At 38.6% G+C, this 20,705-nt stretch overlaps 1 protein-coding gene across 5 annotated transcripts in view; it reads left to right on the top strand.

Annotated features, from left to right (window-relative positions):
* Positions 1–20,705, top strand: part of lrrcc1 (leucine rich repeat and coiled-coil centrosomal protein 1) — a 137,864-nt gene that overhangs the window by 7,052 nt on the left and 110,107 nt on the right. For 4 of the 5 annotated variants that reach the window (XM_059979248.1, XM_059979239.1, XM_059979223.1 and 1 more), the window contains exons 2-7: positions 3,500–3,597; positions 5,429–5,634; positions 7,034–7,099; positions 8,844–9,011; positions 10,296–10,465; positions 14,104–14,322. In XM_059979248.1, coding sequence (XP_059835231.1) covers positions 3,539–3,597; positions 5,429–5,634; positions 7,034–7,099; positions 8,844–9,011; positions 10,296–10,465; positions 14,104–14,322 — 888 coding nt within the window. In that variant the 5' untranslated portion in view covers positions 3,500–3,538. Of the gene's footprint in view, positions 1–3,499; positions 3,598–5,428; positions 5,635–7,033; positions 7,100–8,843; positions 9,012–10,295; positions 10,466–14,103; positions 14,323–15,929; positions 16,708–20,705 lie in introns of those variants that run through there. The other variant, XM_059979258.1, reaches the window with a different exon arrangement.

The following is a 20,705-nucleotide window of genomic DNA, read 5'->3' as shown; positions in this document are numbered from 1 at the left end:
CATGACCTAATCTTCCAGATCACCCAGCCGTGCAGGACCTTGTCAGAGGCTTTTCTTCAATCCATATTGACCACGTTAATTGCCATACCTTCATCTATCCCTTTGGTTATCTCTTCAAAAGAACTGAAAATTAATCAGATGTGACCTCTCATAGAACCATGCTGACTATTCCTGATCAGGCCTTCTGTATCCAGGTAATGGAAAATCTTACCCCGCTAACTTCCCTACAACTTGTGTCTATAGTTCCATCACACTTCGTGAATAATGGAACAACATTAGCCTTCCTTCAGCCTTTTTGAACTTCAGTGCAACAGTAAAACAAACATCTTCACAAGGGCCTCTGTGATTTCTTCCCAGGCCCAGAGGAGCTCTTGGTCCAGCCCTGGGCATTTGTCTACTTTAATATGCTCCAAAGCTGCAAATGCCTCTTTCCTCATATGCATATGATCCAAAAACCTCACTATTGTTGCCATTTCTTTGAAATCCATGATGTGCTTAGTAAACACAAAAGAGAAATAGACAATAAAGTTTCACCCATCTCCTGTGGCTCCATGCGTAAGCAGCCTTGACGGTCTTTAAGAGGGCATAGTCAGTCTTTTACTGATGCTATGACTGAAGAATCTCTTGGGGTTATCTTTAATCTTGTCTGACAAACCCATCTCATATACTCTCTTTTCTCCTCCTGATGCTTTTGGAAGATGGTGCTGGAGTTCTTGGCAAGGTTTAATTGATGCAGTTTATTGATTGGATTCTGTATATTCACGTTATAATGCATTTCTAGTTTCTGGACATTGATTTGTTTTTGCTATTTTCTTGCAACTTTAAATCGGGCTGGCCTGCAGAAATTCACTAAGCTGAACTGAATATGCCTGGACTCTTTCGATTGTGTTTTATATTGTGCTTTTTGCTCGATTTATTTTTCTTACACATGGGATTTGATGTTTTTCTTTGAACGGGTTCCATGGCTGTCTGTGTGGAAGGTGAATCTCGGTTGTATTCTGCATACATACTTTAATAATAAATGTACTTTGAATTTCCCTCTTAAGCCTACTCTTAATCACAGATTCCCTGAAAATAGGAAAGTGAGGTGTTTCAGCATTCCATGATTTCTGTTGTCATTGACTGAAGTATAGAATGCAAGAACAAGGAGGTGACTTTTCTCAATTCTTACGTCACTCACTAAGATGGATCTTAGCTACTTTGATCAAGTAGTACTGCTTGATATATTTGGCTGAAGGATCAATGTGCAGCACCAAGGTCCATCTTGGTGTGGGGGCAGAGAGAGTTGGTTATAATCATAAGACCTTAAGACACAGGAGTAGAATTAGGCCATTAGGCCTATCAAGCCTGCTCTGCCATTAAATCATGGCTAATCTTTTCTTTCACCACCTCAGTCCCACTCCCCGGTCTTCTCCCCATAACCTTTGATGCTGTGTCCAATCAAGAACCTAACAAATTCTGCCTTAAATACTGTTCACAATACTCAAGGTGAGGCCTCACCAGTGCCTTGTAAAGCTTCAGCATCACATCCCTGTGCTTGCTTTCTTGACCTCTTGAAATGAACATTTTCCAACATTATATTTAATTTGCTACTTTCTTGCCCATTCTTCTAATCTGTCCTTCTGCATCCTATCTTTGTCCTCAAAGCTACCTGCCCCTCCACCAATCTTCATATCATCTGTGAAGATAGCAACAAAGCCATCTATTCCATCATCTAAATCTAAATCATATAAAGAAGTGGTCCCAACACTGACCCCTGCGGAACACCACTAGTCACTGGCAGCCAACCAGAAAAGGATCCTTTTATTCCTACTCGCAGCCTCCTACCAATCAGCCAATGCTCTGACCATGCCAGTAACTTTCCTGTATACCACGGGCTCTTAACTTGGTAAGCAGCCTCTTGTGTGGCACCTTGTCAAAGGCCTTTTGAAAATCCAAATTTACAACATCCACTGCACCCCTTTTATCTATCATACGTGTAATCTCCTCAAAGAATTTCAATAGGTTCGTTAGGCAATATTTTCCCTTAAAGAAACCATGCTGACGTTGTCCTATCTTGTCCTGTGTCACCAAGCACGCCATAACCTCATCCTTAACAATTGACTGTAACATCTTCCCAAACAGTGAGGTTAAACTAACGGTTCTATAATTTCCCTTCTGTCTTTCTCCTTTCTTAAAGAGTGGAGTGACATTTGCAATTCTCTAGACCTCTGGCACCACGTCAGAGCTTAATGATTTTTGAATGATCATTAATAATGCCCCCACAATCTCTACCATTATTTCCTTCAGAACCCTAAGGAGCAGTTCATCTGGTCTGGATGACTTATGTACCCTCATGTCTATCTGTCTTTTGAGTACCTTCTGTCTTGTAATAGTAACTGCACTCACACCCTCCAACATCTGGCACACTGCTGGTGTCTTCCGCAGTGAAATATTCATTTAGCTCATCTGCCATCTCCTTGTTCCCTGTTATCATTTCTTCTAGCAGTCTTATATCCACTGTCGTGTCTTATTTTTTACATACTTGAAAAAGCTTTTACTATCCACTTTGATATTGTTTGCTGGCTTGCTGTCATATTTAATATTTTATCCTAATGATTCTTTTATTTGCTCTCTGTAGGTTTTTAAAAGCTCCCCAATCCTCCGCTTACCATTAACTTTTGCTTTGTTGTATGCCTTTTCTTTAATCAACTGGAACCTTTGACTGTTCACATTTTTATCATGAGACCTTATGGAGTTTAAATCTAGTGTTAGAAGCCACACTTTATGGGAGCATTCCTGAGTGTCCTGACCAGCAATATTGCCACTGATAGGGGAATTGCAAGGTACAGTATTTAACTGTAAGACCCTGCAGTAGATTGGGAGCATTGAAAGAATCATCAGAGTCTCTCTTCTCCCACCCCACCCCTCCCCCTTCCAGGACACATACTAGAAGTACTGCATTTCTCAGAGCCCTCGATATTTTCAAGGGCCCCTTCCATTTGTCCCACAATCTCTTCAACCCCTTACCATCAAACAGAAGGTGCTACAGTGTAAGAACGAGGACTGTTAGGCTGGTTAACAGCTTTCCCCAGGCTGTGAGAACCTGAGCACCCTGCTCCCACCCAGTACACATGATTTATGACAGTGGCAGCAGCATTTTGTTGTTGTTTATTTAACTGTCTTGCATGCATTTATGTGAACTTGTACATCTATAGAATTTTTTATCTATTAATATTAATGTGTAGTATTACTTTATGTGATATATTTACTGTATTTTGCACCTTGATCCCAGAGGAACTTTGTTTCATTTAGCTGTACTGTATACGTGTATATAGTTGAATGACAGTGAACTTGAACTCCTGATTATATATCAGTTACCAAAACCCACAACCTCTATGGGTTTATGCTCCTAATGACGCAAAACAAACATGGGGATCAAACTCGAGGCATCCAATACTACCATGAAATGAAACTTCTCTATTCAGCTAAACTGAACTTTATCTCTTTTCCTGATTAGGTCTCAAATTACTGAGTGTGAGCCAAATAATGAAGGCAAATGGCACAAGGTGATCAAGCATCCCACGAGCTGTGTCTAATTGACAGAGCCATCACCAGGTACATTACTAAACTCTTAAATGAATATAGAGATTCTTGGATGTAACGGAATCAAGTCTGTGAATTCAGTTGAGTTTCTAGTACTTTAAAGCAACTTTGCTGCTGGTCAGTGGAACTGAATTTTTGTCCATGTGTACGATAAGATATGTATTTGTGTAAGCTAAGATAGGTACTCTCACTGCCAAATATGTATTTGAATCAATTTGTTTAAAGGAAAACTAGCTTTCTCTGAGTTGATGCAACATTTAAGCCACAAACATTAACATAAACACACAAACATTATTGTTGACAATGCAGATTTTGAGGTAATGTGCTTTACAGAATGCACATTTGGTTGACTTCAAGTTTAAGAAGAAAATCTAAATAAAATTTATAAACCATTCAGGTGGCTTCAGGAAATCAAACTAATGCAGTGAATATGTAGTTTCAGAGCATGTTGGTGGTCTTGGTCTTTCTTCATAAATGGTTGTGGAAGTGTTGCTGTCTTTAGAACTGCTTTCTCTATTAGATGAGAGTTTACCTTCCAGTTTCTCTTGCTTAAAGCAAGCTGTGCATCCTACCATTATTTTGATAGACTAAATTCTAGTCAGACTTTTTAGACTATCAGCTGTAATCTTCGTGCAGCCTTTAATAAGATTTTCCCATCTGCCAGTATCTCCTCCCCAAGATGATATTGAGCTCATTAACACTCTTAGTCTTGAAATTAGGTTAAGTATCTTGCAAAACATTTTGCTTTGCAATATGTGAATGCCAGCTTCAATTTTTCCTTTTTTGCTTTCTTTTTACTACTTTGGTATAATTATCTCAAAATTATTTTTTATTTCCTTCAAGATCGTCAATCTTTTGACCTCCCTCTCAAAGAGCTCCCATACAGGCTTGCTGAAACCTGTGAGCTTAAATATGTCCTTGATAATATTGATCTTGTAAGTTTGATTTTGTAAGTTTGATCAGTATCTTTCATGTTCGTTATGAACGTTGCAAGGGCACCATGGTAGCTTAGTGGTTAGCATGACACATTACAGCCTGGGGCATCAAAATACCATCCCAGTGTCCTCTGTGAGGAGTTTGGATGTCCTCCTTGTGGAATGTGTTTATCCTCTAGGTGTTCCAGTTTCCTCCCACAGTCCAAAGATCTAGCTGTTGGTAGGTTAATTGATGATTGTAAATTGTCCCGTGATTAGGCTAAGGTTAAATCATGCTGGTGTGGCTTGAAGAGTCTGTTCTGCGCTGTATGTCTGACTAGAGCTATTTCTTCTAGTATCTGCTCAATTAACACCTCCCATTTCATCGTTTTGTCTTCTTCGAAAGATGATATTCTGCAACCTAATTGAAATCCAACTTCAGTGTTCTGAATTCCCAGATGAACTCTGATTCTTTGAAGTTCTTCCTGGTCTGTCAGATTGAGTCCATGGGCCAGAAGCAAATACATTGTGTTTAATTATTGTGTTGTTCACTGACAAATTAATCATCAGGCTAGTGGAAGCATTCACTTGCAACAATTGGATAAGAGCACAATGATGTGAGTGAAGTCCAGTGAAGTGACAGCAACAAGGCATTGTTGAAGGAGAAGAGTAATAAACTGTCATAAGTTTGGGATATGTGAAAAAGAACGAAGTACAGCATACCTTTGTCACAGTCAGTAATTATGTTTAAATCTGGCTTTATTATGTGCCAATGAATGCATCTATAAAATGGTATAAAATTTGTAGGGAAAAAGGCAGATGACTTAAAAAAAAAAGTGTTTGGTCACATGCTGATAGGTTTGTCTGTTTGTAGCATTTGCTATGTGAAGGAAATATTTTTAATGAAATTGTTTTTCATTTTTCTATAGCTTGCTGGCTGTACCTTTAAGCCCAAAGATTCGAACGTTGAATGTTCACTGCAATCAGATCTCCAGAATTGAGGGCCTTGGACATCTATGGCAGTTGCAGCATCTTGATCTTTCCTCGAATCAGGTTACTCGTATTGAAGGATTGGAGACTCTTGTAGCCTTACGTACACTAAATCTGTCCTGTAACTTAATAACCAAAGTAGAAGGTTTGTAAATGTGCTACACCGAAATACTTTTTTTTGGCAGTTAATATATTGTTGAGATGTACTAATTTGGTTTGCTTATTTAATGAAATTTTTGGACACCTCAAAAAAATTGAACGAGTTTTTTGAGCACCTCTTTACAGAATTGAGTTTTTTTTGGTGGGGGGTGGTTGGGGGAGAAAAGGGTGTGAGATAATGCCAGAGAAGGGATTACTTTTTAAGAAATAACAACGACCTCTCACTCAATGTCAATAAGACTAGGGAACAGATAGTAAATTTCAGGAGAGGGAAACCAGAGGTCAACGAGCCAGTAATCATCAGAGGTGGAGAGGGTCAATAACTTTAAGTTCTTGGGTGTCATTATCTAAAGAGGACTTGTCCTGGACCCGTCATATAAATACAATTGCGAAGAAAACACAGCAGTGCCTCTACTTCCTCAGGAATCTGCAGAGATTCTGCATGTCATCAAAAGCCTTGGCAAACTTCTCCAGTTGTATGGTGGAAAGTGTACCAACTGGCTGCATTACAGCCTGGTATGGGAACCCCAATACCTTTGAGCGGAAAATGCTACAAAGGGTAGTGCATTTGGCCAGTACGCCATGGGTAGAACACTCCCAACCACTGAGCAAACCTACATGAAACATTGCTGTAGAAAAGAAGCATCCATCAACAAGGACATGCTTGGAAGTAGTTACAGAGGGGATGTCAGGGGTAAGTTTTTTACATAGAGAGTGGTGAGTGCATGGAATGGGCTGCCGACGACGGTGGAGGAGCCCATAGGGATACAATAGGGTCTTTCAAGAGACTCCTGGATAGGTACATGGAGCTTAGAAAAATAGAGGGCTTTGGGTAGCCCTAAATAATTTCTAAAGTAAGGACATGTTCGCCACAGCTTTGTGGGCTGAAGGGCCTGTATTGTGTTGTAGGCTTTCTATGTTTCTATATGTTTCTGTGCTCTTTTCTCGCTGTTGCCCTCAGGTAGAAGGTACAGGTGCCTCAGGACTCACAGGTTCAAGAGCAGTTACTACCCCTGAACTATCAGGCACTCGAACAAAAGAGGATAACTGCACTCATTTAAGGATTCTTTTATCTTGTTATTTCATGCTTGTTATTTATTATCTGCATTGCACAGTTTGTTTATACAGTTCCTGATGTATACAGTTGCTGTTCTATAGATTTGCTAAGTATGCCTGCAGAAGAAGAATCCCATGATTGTATGTGGTGACATGTATGTACTTTGATAATAAATTTTATTTTAAACTTCGAACGTTTTGAACTTTTAGCCAAGAATTCCGGTTTATAAAATGTAAAATACATTTCAAATGAATGTTCCCTGAAAATAATATTTGTGCTGAACAGTGCATTAAACTTTGAATTAATTGGAAAAATATTTTGTGTTTAGGACTTAATGGACTTATCAATTTAACTCGATTAAATTTGTCATACAATCGCATTACAGACTTAAGTGGTAAGTAAGGATTCTCTTGCAAAGTCAAACTCAATTATAACCTTAACTGACAGATATTGCTTTGGATTTCATTTTAAGTTCAATTGAATTGTGGTTTATCATGCTTTCTCATTTGTCCTTAAATCGCTTGCTTTCTAATCTTAAAAAAAAATGCTCTGTTAGAAGTGTTGTGGATGAACCATGAATATTTTGTTTCTTCGCTTCACTAGTTTTTATTTTTTTGGATTTTAAAATGTTAGTTGTGATGACTAATTGAAACACTTGGATTTTCTCCAGAATTTTGTGTTTGCTGCTTACAGGAAAATCTTGAGCAAATTTCATTTCTGTACAGGGATTTAACTTATTAAAAAAAAGTTTGTATAGTATAGCTCTTATTCTTAAATGCAATCCATTTCGTACTTTGTTGCTTAAAGTTGGTATGTTTCCCCTTTCCTTTGTGAACCCTCTATTATTGCTTTTCTTAATGAAAGATTCATTTTCAGTTTTGTATAATTATATCTCTACATACTAACTGTTTTAAAGTTATAAAGTCCCCAGCACATTATCCTATTTATCTAACTACTTGCAAAATCAGACCAAATGATGATGACCATGTATCATTATCAATTGCAAAGGCACTTCTTAAATCATAGCATAATAACAACAGTAGATAACGTATGCAATGGCGCATTATATCCACAGTGAGTAGCAGAGAATGCATTGGCATTTCCTTTAGTTTTTCAAGTTAATTTTTCAGTTGTTCCTACAGCTTTTTGCAATTCAAGCTTATTATTATTATACAGTCATTACTTTTTAATTTACTTTGTTCTCTCCATTTGTTTCTCCTGATAATGTTCTCTCTGACATCTAAGAAGCTATTAAGTAGGGCTAACTTTTATTTTTTGATGCATTTTGTTTATTGCCAAATAATACTGTAGTTGGTAATTTACAAACTGCCAGTGGAATCTATCCAAGTATGTAAATCGATTATAAAGTAATTATATACTTTTGCATCATGGCTTGACAGAATAGTTCATTATCCTATTATAATAAATTAGCTACAAGTACATGAGGAAATATATAGGATACCACTGTGCAGAAACAGGCCCTTTGGCCCATCTAGTCCATGCTGACCTATTAATATGCCTAGTACCATCGACCTGCACCTGGACCATAGTCCTACGTATCTCTTCCATCCATGTACCCATTCAAATTTCTCTTAAATATTGAAATCAAACCTGCAACCCCCACTTCTGCTGGAAACTCTTCCACACTCACACTACCCTCTGTGTGAAGTTCTCCTTCAAGCATTTCACCTTTCACCCTTAACCCATGACCTGTAGTTCTAGTCTCACCCAACCTCAGTGGGAAAAAGCCTGCTTGCATTTACCCTATCTATACTCCTTATAATTTTGTGTACCTGTATCAAATCTCCCTTCATTCTTCTATGATCTAGGGAATAAAATCCTAACCTACAGCTCAGGTTCTCAAGCCTAGGCAACATCCTTGTAAATTTTCTCTGCACTCTTTCAATCTGCACACAATACTCCAAGTTAGACCTCACCAACTTCAGCATAACATTCCAACTCCTGTACTCAGTACTCTGATTTATGTAGTTGAAATTGAAATAAAAATTGATAATCAGAATGAAAGAGGGTTAAGTAACATGGAAAGAAAACACTTAAGCAGAAGGCCCACAGGGATTTTCTTTATAGTAGCATTTCATGATTCTCTGTTTATTATTTCTTTCTTATCTTTGATACAGGCTTCTCACACCTTCATGGTATTGGTCATAAATTAAGTCTTGTAGATCTTCATAGTAATTGTATCAGCAACTTAAAACATTTGCTGCAATGTATGGTGGGGCTCTGCTTCTTAACGGATCTGACTCTAACAAAAGATGGAAGAGACAACCCAGTATGTCAAACAGCAGGTACTTTATCCATATAATGTTGCTAATATACAAGAGATACATTCTTGAAGATGGAATCAAACATGTATTTTGGTTTTAATTTTTAATAATCATAATTAACACAGAGGATGCTTCACTGCTGAAAATATCTTAATCAGTTAAACTAACTTTTCCACCTGAGTCTTACTCTTTTGATTTCATGCTGTCTTGCCATGAGGCTGCATTAAAATAATGCATGTCCTGTATGACCTTTGTTCTCAATTTTATGTAATGTGTAACAGACTGTCAAATCATAACTCAATGTGACAAGGACTCAAAGACATCTGAGCAAAATTTCAGGGCATACCTACTTGTTTATATAGAAAGACTAAGCAAATAGATGAAGCAGTTAGAACAATACAAGACTGCTTTATGTGATGACAGTTACAACTTGTTGACATTATATGGATGTGGCCTGTTGGCATTTAAAGGTGTTTTAATGGTATGATTTTAATAGCTAACTATTCTGTTGTATAAAATAGATTACATAACCCTTTACTAATCTAATAAAGGATTTGCTATGTATGCAATCAGATTTATAAAAAGCTAATTTGGTATTATGGCAAACTTCCTTCAGCAAATATTGTGATATTCTAAAGATCTTAAGATTTTTGAAGTAAATTTGAAAGGCATTTGTATTAAATGTTTAAAATGTATAATGTCAAATGGTTTAATGTTAAAATGTTCTTGTCTTTTTATTATCAACAATATTGATTAGTTAGTAATTATTATTATTTCCAAACTACATGTTCAAAATCAAAGCCTTTCACTTAAAGGAGTGTAAGGGCTGAGGTGAAAATTGTTCATATCTTCTCATCCAAATACATACTGTGCAATATTTTTGGTTGTATATAATTTTCTCAGCTTTCATATCTGTATTTAAAACCAATTTTGCATTGAGATCCTGTAGCGTTGAAGATTGCAATAATCGTCTGATATTTTTACCAGCAGTGATATAGGGACTTTCTCCTTGAATGCCAAATAAAACAATACTTTAATCTATGTAACAACTTGAGATCTTTTAAGAGAGAAAGCAAAGATATTTTCAGACCTGTTTTTAAATAAAGCCATATGCTGAGTGGGTTCCAAGCATTTTAAAATGAGCTGTTTACTATAGATAAATATATTTAGAAGAAATCTGACATTTGAAAAAGAAACACAAAAAGACCTTTTTAGCAACTTGTCTCAATTTTTAGTTTATTATAAGCTGGCTTGACTGAAAACATGAGTTAATATGTTTGAAAATGGTTTTGAAACTATTTTCAGGATACAGAGAAGTAATACTTCAGTCTCTAAATCAGCTGACCGTATTAGATGGAATAAGGCGATCTGGTGAGTTTATTCACGAAAGTCAAGGAGCCCCCTTGGATATACCTGGTTTAGAAGACTACATGGAGTATTTGGTATCATCAGATTCAAGTCTAAATGCAGAAAAGGTTTGTTCTTTCTTTTTCCACTCTTGTTCAGGAGCTTGCAAACTGGATCACCTCAGCTTTTTCTTTTGGGTAGTAAAAGTCCAAATGATAAAACCCAAGTAACTTTATTGTATAATTGTATTTAACTTTTAGCTTGTCTGTTTATTCTGAACTTGCCTATCAACAAATTTAAAAATAATCTACCTTTAGTACTGTCATGTTATTTGAAAAATCCTAAAGCAGAACTCCTTAACTCTATTTCTTCAGCTTGTGAAAAATGCACATAAATATAAATGTTTTTTAATTTCATATTTGTTTTCATATGCTGTGAAGACCAAATAATTGTGTGGTATGGCTCCGTTCCTTATGGTTGAACAACCAGTATGAGAAAGATCTGGAAATTGACATATCTGATCAAGTGCAAATGCTGGAAATCTGAAACAAAAATAGAAATTGCTAGAAACACTAGAAGGATGAAAGAAACATCACAGGGAAAAAAAGAACAGTCAACATATAGGAACGAAGTTCCTTCATCAAAACTGTAAAAATGCGCAAAGGTTCCTTTTAAGTTGCAGAGAATGGGAAGCTAGAAAGAATAGACCTAATGCCAATAATGGAGACATGAGATTTTGCAGATGGTGGAAATTTTGAGGAACACACACAAAATGCTGAAGGAGCTCAGCAGGTAAGTATCAAAGGAGGCAAATGATTAGTCAGTGTTTCGGCCCAAGACTCTTCATCAGGACTGGTTCTGACCTTGACCCTGACTGCCTCTAGGCTGCGGTCCTCACCACTTCCAGCTCCAATTTTGGCCTTGCTACCTCTAGGCCAATACCTTTCCCACTGCTGCTGGGACCTAATGCTCTTATTCCACCACTACTCCCTACCCACCCTTGGTCTTTCAAGTTCTCTTCTGCCCCTCATCACCCCCTTCTGAGCTCTAATCCTTCCCCCATGTCATTAATGCTGACTCCTCCTACCAGCTTCTCTCCTGCCTGAATTCCAAGCCCCTTCCATATCTTCACCATCCCCCTGTGTTATAATGTTCTATTCCCAGCAGGAACTTTATCCTTTATCTTTGTTCCCCTGCACCCTAGCCTCAGTGAGTTGCGTGTTTGCAATGGCATTGAACTCTTTTTCTGTCGTTTCCACCTTTGGGCCTTCCCGAACCCCAAAGATTTCCCAAACCCCACCAACAACACCCCCACCATCTCACATTGGACATCCCGTTCTGGCCACCTGCCTGCATTGGATCTTTCATCTCTAACTGCCAATGTGATATTACCGTCTTGACTTTACCACTCCCCTCATGTTTCAACCCTTTCACACAACCGGCCCCAGAACGTAGAGTGCCATTCACTCTCTCCATATTAATCCTACAGCCAGTCTTGATGATAGGTCTCATTCCAAAATGTTGACTGTTCTATTCTTTAAAAGCAGTTGGAGATGGAAGAGAAAGAAATAAATTGAATCAGAAAAGCACAGACATATTACTGGAGAGGAGCAGAAAAGAATGGTACTTGATACTGTCAAATTTATTGAGTCCTGAGGGCTGAAACATTTTGATAGAAAATGAGGTGCCAAATGGTCAGTTTGCATTGACCATCATTGGAGCAATATAGGAGCTGACAACAAAATGAATGACAGTTATTTAGGGAATTAAGGAGACGGGCAACTTGAAGCTTAACATTTTCCTTGAAGTGGAAGTGTTCTGCAAAATGGTCACTCAGTTTGCATTTGGTTTATCTGCTGTAGGGAAGGCTTACATTATGATTGTAGGGAAGGCTACATTATGATTGTCAGGTGCAATACTCTAAATTGAAAATAGTACAATTAATTTCTTACCTGGAAGACCAATCTTGTTCCTGGATTGTGAGACAATAGTGTAAGCGGGTAGTTACTGCATGTCTTGTCCTGGATGGGAAGATGTTATAAGAGAATAATTTAATTTGTCCAGTACTTCAGATGACCATTTCTATTTGCATTTCCACTTTCCCTGTTTACTGTAGTTCGAGGGAAATTCAGCAAATAGCTTGTATTTATTTTTGAACAATGACATACCTGTTGAAGATTTGGTGAATTGATGTCAATGTTCAATGCCATCCCAGATCATTTGAGTATCTTATTAAAAAAAAATCAAGATGAGAACAGATCAATGGACCTCAATAATTCTGACATTTAGTATATAACAATGTATTTTTAAAGTGCAGTAAAATTTGGGAGGGGGGTAAAGTAGAAGGCAGTTTGGTATCATGTGCCACAATGTGAGGAGAATATTAAATGCTAATTATGTTTGCTTGGATGCGAACTAGATTAGGTAACACAGACAATGAAGTAACATTATTAAACGTTATGAAATAGAACATAAAACAGTACAGCACATTACAGGCCCGTCAGCCCACAATGTTGTGCTGACCCTCAAACCCTGCCTCCCATATAACGCCCCACCTTAAATTCCTCCAAAAATGCTCATTTGGTGAGAAAGAAAAGTTTGTATACTATCAAAAAATCATTGTCAATGTGTCGCCAATTTATCCTTTGATTACACATTTTTCAGGGAATGGACAAGGACTTGGTGATTTGAAATTTTAGATCAAGAGTGAACAGATTTTTTTACATAAGCATGAGAAAACATTTGCTTTAAGTCATGATTTTTTGTTTAACCCTTGTATTTCAATTTACTAGCTAAATCGTGTATGAAGACTAATTGTAAATCTGCTATTTGCAATGTAGAAAGCTGCCATCTGTTATTATAGGATTTTTGACAATTGCTGTGCAGATTGCTTTGAGTAATGAGGTATCATTGTTGTTTTTGAAGGCAGGCAGTTTAAAACTTTACCCCAAAGAATACCTTAGGAGTATTTGGTGCAGTTCTGATTGCACCATCAAACGAAAGATCTGGAAAGGTGCAGAAGAGGTTTACCAGTATTCTGCCCGAGTGTGAGCTGAAATGAAAAGCTGGACAAACTTGAATTGTTCTCCCTAGAGCTCCAGAAGCTGAGGAGAGATGTGATATAGGTTTATTTTTAAGCTATGAAAAGCTAAACAGGGTAAACAGTTAAAATCTCTTTCTCAGCATAGAAATGTCAAACACCTGAGAACATGCTTTTAAGACACGGGAGTGGAAGGATATGGTTGATACACAGCAGAGGACATTTATTATAAATTGGTATCGAGGCTGGCATAACATTGTTGGCTAAATGGCCAGTCAAGCGCTACACCATCCTATGCTCTTGAGCACATCAATAAAGTACTACCACTTGGAATGGAAGTAGTGCTAAATACCCTTAAAGTTCTAAGATGTTGGATGAAACTGGATAGTGTATTTTCATTTTTAACACTTTATGTATTTATCTGAGTGACTAACAAAATGTGTGGTTGGATGCTATTTAATTATATTTTACAAATGCTTTAAGTTTAATGTATATAATCCAATTTTTGAAAATCTTATGAAACATTTAATGTGGAAGGTTGCTGCTGAAAGGTCTAGCAAAAATCCTTGAATTTAAATGAAATAGAGTGTACTGTGGATGATATAACATAGCCAGTTGTTTTAACTTCATGCAAAAGCTTATCTTTAACTTGAGGTGCTAATTCATTAGATGGCAACGCTTTATGTTTTATTTTTGTGTTCATTCCAACCCCTGTCATAAATATAGGCCTCGCATGGATTCCCTGTGGTCACTCCACAGATTGACAAGGTGCTTGCAAATTATCGCCGTCGTATTACAGTTTCTGATCCTGCTACTCTCGCATCTGCCACAGAAGGTAGTTCTTCACCAGAAACGCAGCAGAGGATGACTCAAAGCACTGTTGAAATACTCAATGACATGAGAATAAAGAACCTGGAAAGACAGATTTCTCAGCTGCTACAGCAGGTGATGGTTGAAATAGGTTGACATGAAGGAATAAAGAAAATGCCATGGTTTTTATGTTGAATATGTGGCTTGACTTGTTTTTTATTCCTGAAAGCTCGCATAATTAACATTTTAGGCACCAATTATAGTGTTGTAAGCTGAACTTTTTATAGTAATGTGTATAACATGTAATTTAAACAGTATCTTATGAGACTTCCGAGTCTGTATAAACCAGAACTTTTTAGGCAAAATTCTTATTGGTTAAAAGTAACTGCTCAAAGTATTGCAATTTGCATCTATAGCACACAGACAAGGTTTGCCTTTTTTTGGGTTAAATTCTCCTGTTTGTGCATACACAAAAGACTGCACATAATAGAATCTCAAGCAACACATTGTATGTCAATGATTTGGATGATGGAATTTATGGCTTTGTGGCCATATTTGCAGACAATATGAGATGGGTGAAGGGGCAGGTAGTGTTGAGGAAACAGAAGGACTTGGATAGATTGGGAGAATGGACAAAGAGGTGGCAGATGGAATATAGTGTCAGATAGTATATTGTCATGCACTTTGGTAGAAGGAATAAGACCATTGACTATTCCCTAAATGGGAAGAAAATTCAAAAATCCGAGGAGCAAAGGCACTTAGGAGTCCTCATGCAGGATTCTCAAAAGATTAACTTGCAGGTTGAGTCAGTGGTGAGGAAGTCGTTTCAAAAGGACTGGAAGAAAAAAAAAAACAAGTATGTAATGGTGAGGTGTCACTTGGAGTACTGTGAGCAGTTTTAGGCCCTTATCTAAGAAAGGATGTGCTGACTTCGGAGAGGGTTCAAAGGAGGTTAATGAAAATGATTCCTGGAATGAACAGGAGGAGCATTTGATGGCTTTGGGCCTATGCTTGATAGAATTTAAAAGAATGAGGGCGAGGAGCTGGAGTTGGGAGAGGTGAAGGCAGACAGTGAAAGGAAAATGGAGCTAGGTAGTGTGGAGGGAAGGAGGTTGCTGGAGACAGTTTAGTGGCTAGGAGGGAACACAGAATTGGTAAATCAGTTTATTACTGTTGCGTGTACCAAGCTACAGTGAAAAAGCAATTTTACATGCTGTTCATACAGATCAGTTCATTACAAAAATGCATTGAGCTGGTACAAAGTAAACCAATAAAGTGCAGAATATAGTGTTACAGTAACAGAGAAAGTATAGTGCAGGTAGGTAATAAGGTGCAAGATCATAACAAGGTCATAACATGGTAGATTGTGAGGTCAAGTTTACATGTTATTGTACTAGGGCGGGGGTCGGCAACCTGCGGCTCCCGAGCCATTTGTGGCTCTTTCACCTCTGTGCTGCGGCTCCCTGTGGCTTTGGGAAATAATTGGTCAGTATTTAATTAAAATGTATTTTATGTTAGTTTGTTAGCTTTTGAAATGTAATTGTGGTGATCTTGTACAACCTAAGTGTAGCGACACATTTCCTGCCACATCATAAAACGGCTCACAATTAGCCAGCATTCCGGCTAAGGGAGATAGCCTACGGGGGTTTGTGAGTACGCGTCTTTTGCAGCATCTGCGTCCATGGGGGCTGGGTTGAGGGAAGCTGAAAAGCAAGGCTGTTTAGTTCGAATAAAGCTATCTTTGACTGCAGTTTACTGACACCGCTACAACGTGTTTTTATCGCTGGCTGTCCAGACGGAAGGTGCTGAAATGCTTTGTCGCGTGTCTGGAAGAAGTGAAAACTTTCCTGGGCAGCAAAGGGCTCACCTTTCCTGAGCTGGAACAGCCAGAGTGGCTGGAAAAGCTACACTTCATGGTAGACATGACAGCGCACCTGAACACGCTGAACACAGCTCTTCAGGGGAAAGGACGTACAGCCCTGCACATGTTGGAGGATGTTTTGGCATTCGAGCGCAAGTTGACAGTGCTTGCCAGAGATTTACAGAAAGGCACTTTGTCTCACTTCCCCAATTTGAGAGAGTTCAAACAAGGTCACGACATGATAATTTCGGAGTATTTACATTCTGCAATCATCGCAATGCAAACATCGTTTGGGAAACGCTTCTGTGAGTTCAGAGAGGAAAAAAACACATTATCCTTCCCGGTCACTCCCTTAAGCATCGATCCTTCCCTACTGAATACGACTGCATTGGCAGGTGTGAGTCAACCTGATCTTGAGATGGAACTGGCCGACATAGCCGACAAAGACATATGGGTGTCCAAGTTTAGACGCTTGACAGCAGACCTTGAAGATGTTGCCCGTCAGAAGGCCGTTCTTGCTCAGAAACACAAATGGAGTGATATTGAAAACCTCACAGATGACAGCTTGCGATCCTGTGTAAAGATGAAGGTGACATCATACAGCCCTGATGTGCAGACGCTGTGCGCTGAGGTCCAGGAGCAGAAATCCCATTAACCAAGTATGATAAATATTTTAATTGCCTATTATTTTACTTATATTCATATTTTTTCATTGTTCAGTGAAATAGTCCTTTCATTTTTCAGGATGACAGCTGGCTGACGTTATTTTTGGTTTGCTGCTGGTGGAAAATTTAAGTTCGGCGTTTTTCATAAATACAAGAAGGTCTCAAATAGACATTGAATATTTTACTTAAAAGTAACTTTCAACCCAACGTCTTTTTTTCGGAGTTCAAAATGTTTTTGTTGCATGCAGAAATGTAATTTCGTTTTCTCTGCAGGAGTTCATCAATTTCATAAATGCAACACATTATAGTTTGTTTATACATAGTATAAAGGCAAAAAAAACGTTGTATGCAGTGTTATTTCATTTTAAATGTCAAACGGGTTTTGCGGCTCCCAGTGTTTTCTTTTCTGTGGGAAACGGGTCCAAGTGGCTCTTTCAGTGGTAAAGGTTGCTGACCCCTGTACTAGGGAACCATTCAATAGTCTTGTAACAATGAGATAGAGGCTCTTCTTGAGCCTAGTGGTCAATGTTTTTAGGCTTTTCTATCTTCTGCCCATAGGAGGGGGAGAAGAGAATGTCCATCTTGGCTGGAGTCTTTCATTATGCTGGCTACTTTACTGACTTCATGGAGGGGAGGCTAGTTTCCATGAACCACTGAATTGTGTCCACAGTTCTGTGGTGTTTCTTGTGGTTACAGGCTGGGCAGTTGTCATACCAAGCTGTAATGCATATGTTGCATCCATAAAAATTGGTAAGGGTCAAAGGGGATGGGCTAAGTTTCTTTAGCCTCCTGAGGAAGTAGAGATGCTGGCGAGTCTTCTTGGCTGTGCACAATGTGGTTGGACCAGGACAGGCTATTGGTGACATTCATTCCTAAGAACCTCAACCCTCTTGACCTCAGTACTGTTGATGTCGGCGGGAGAGTGTGCGCTGCCTCCACCCCCTTCTTCAAGTAATTGGTTTTGCTAACAAAACAGTTCAACAATTTCTCTTTTAGCTCCTCCTACTTTCTTCAGATTCAAGGGTAGCAATGGACACCCACATGAGCCCCAGTTATGCTTGCTTTTTCGTTGGCTATATAGAGCAGTCTATGTTCCAAGCCTTCACCAGTAATGTTCTCCAACTCTTCCTGTGCTCATTGATGACTGCATTGAGCTTGTCAATTTCATCAACCTTGCCTCCAACTTCCACCCTCCACTCAAGTTCACTTGGTCCATTTCTGACAACCTCCCTCTATAAGAACATAAGAAATAGGATGAGGAGTAGGCCATCTGGCTTGTCAAACCTGCTTCACCTTTCAATAAGATCATGGCTGATCTGGCCATGAATTCATCTCCACCTACCTGCCATTTCCCCCATAACCTTTAATTCCCCTACTATACAGAAATCTATCCAACCTTGTCTTAAATATATTTACTGAGGTAGCTTCCACTGCTTTATTGGGCAGAGAATTTTCCAGATTCACCACTCTCTTCATTTCCATCCGAAATCTACGCCCCTGAATCTTGAAGCTATGTCCCCTAGTTCTAGTCTCACCTAACAGTGGAAACAACTTTTCTTCTTCTACCTTATCTATCCCTTTCATAATTTAATATGTTTCTATAAGATCTCCTATCATTCTTCTGAATTCCAGTGAGTACAGTCCCAGGTGACTCAATCTCTCTTCATAGACTAACCCCTTCATCCCTGGAATCAACCTGGTGAACTTCCTCTGCAATGCCTCCAAAGCCAGTATATCCTTCCTCAAGTAAGGAGACCAAAACTGTACGCAGTACTCCAGGTGCGGCCTCACCAGTACCCTGTACAGTTACAGCATAATTTCTCTGTTCTAAAAATCAATTGCTCGAGCAATGAAGGCCAACATTCCATTTGCCTTCTTGATAGCCTGCTGCACCTGCAAACCAACCTTTTGTAATTCATGTACAAACACTCCCAAGTCGCTCAGTACAGCAGCATGCTGCAATTTTTATCATTTAAATCTACTCTTTCATTTTTCCTTCCAAAGTGGATGATCTCCACATTTGCCAACATTGTACTCCCATCTGCCAGATGCTTGCCCACTCACTAAACCTATCTATATCTCTCTGCAGACTCTCTGTATCTTCTGCACAATTTGCTTTTCCACTGAATTTAGTATCATCAGCAAACTTAAAGTACACTACACTCAGTCCCCTCTTCTAGATTGTTAATGTATATCGTGAACAGTTGCGGGCCCAGCACCAACCCCTGTGGCACACCACTCACCACTGATTGCCAACCAGAGTAACAACTCTCTGCTTTCTGTTAGTTAACCAATTCTTTATCCATACTAATATATCACCCCCAACTCTATGCATCCTTATCTTATGAATAAATCTTTTATGCAGCACCTTATGAAATAACCATCTAGAAATCCAAGTAAATAACATCCATCTGTTCCCCTCTATTCACTGCGCTCGTTATATTCTCAAAGAACTCCAGTAAGTTTGTCAAACAGAACCTGCCTTTGCTGAATCTATGCTGTATTTGCCTGCTGGATCTATTTCTTTCCAGATTCCCTGCTATTTATTTTTTAATGATAGCCTCAAGCATCTTCCCAACTATAGATGTTAAACTAACTGGCTTATAATTAACTGCCTTTTGCCTACATCCTTTTGAACAGCGGTGTGACATTCGTAATCTTCCAATCCACTGGGACCTGCCCAGAGTTCAGAGCACTTTGGTAAATTATTACCAAAGCCTCTACTATTACTTCTGCTGCTTCTTTCATCACCGTGGGATGCATTTCATCAGGACCAGGGACTTGTCTATCTTCAGGTCCACAAGTTTGCTCAGCACTGCCTCTTTAGTGATAGCTATTGTATCGAGGTCCTCACTTCCCATCGTGTCCTCCACCCTGAAGACTAACACAAAATAGTAATTCAAAGCCTCTGCCATTTGCTCATTACCCAATATCAATTCCTCCTTCTGGTCCTCCAAGGGACCTACATACACTTTCCTGATCTCTCTGTTTCCATCTCTGAAGACAAACTGTCTAACAAGATTTTTCATAGATATAGCAGTTCCCATGGTTATCTTGACTATACTCTTCCCACCCTGTCTCCTGTAAAACAGTTATTTGCTTTCCTCAGTTCCTTTGTCTCTGCCACATTTGCTCCCAGAATGAGGCTTTCCCTTCCAGGGCATCAAAGATGCCTTCCCCTCTTCCAAAAAAACAGGGTTTTCCTTTCTCCACCATTGATGCTACCCTCACCTGCAGCAGTAATGGATTTATTTTTTGAGTACAGAGAATAAAGACTGAATATTTCATACAATATTAATAAGTATAGGTTAATCCCAGTGCAGGCTGGGATCAGATGTCCTCGTCATTACACCAATCTTCCCACCATCTTTCTCAAAGCAGCATTGCACCTTGCATTGAAAAAGCATAAATTAAGTTGCAAGTGGTTGAAAAACAGTTATTTTCACTCCAGAATAAAGTTATCTGCAACTTTCTCATTGATCCAGTGTAGCCAGTGCTTACATTCATACACATTTAGAGGCTCTGCTCAAAGTCACTATTGACTTGTTCACTTAATTTTGAGAAAAAATGAAGTTATTAAGCACCTGTAAAATAGTTCCCTGCTCCCTGTCTCATAGCAATTCTTTGACTCTATGCTTAAACAGTCAGGCTGGTGAACTCTACTAGTTTTTAAAAAAAAGTAGAGAAGTTACCTGATTTAACTTTGATAACAGTTATCTGAGAGGATTTTTAAACCTAATGCTGAATTGCAAATATATATTGGCTGTTGCATGTGGAAGTCACAAGTATTATTTTGCATTTTTGAAACAGGTTTGCGGGAAAACAGACTAAACCGCTATTTTATAAGGATGAGTGCAGGACAAAAGTTGATTCTGCCAAAATTAACATTCTGGTTGCAGATTTAACTCTCTTATAAATCATTGAGTTCCTATTGATTTTGCTGTGACCTAAATATATTTTACAGTAAAGAGTTGCATAGTTATTAAGGCTAA

Source organism: Hypanus sabinus, chromosome 1 (genome assembly GCF_030144855.1).
Source record: "Hypanus sabinus isolate sHypSab1 chromosome 1, sHypSab1.hap1, whole genome shotgun sequence".
In the NCBI taxonomy this organism is placed as follows: Eukaryota; Metazoa; Chordata; class Chondrichthyes; order Myliobatiformes; family Dasyatidae; genus Hypanus; species Hypanus sabinus.
This window is presented reverse-complemented; position numbering and strand designations above follow the sequence as displayed.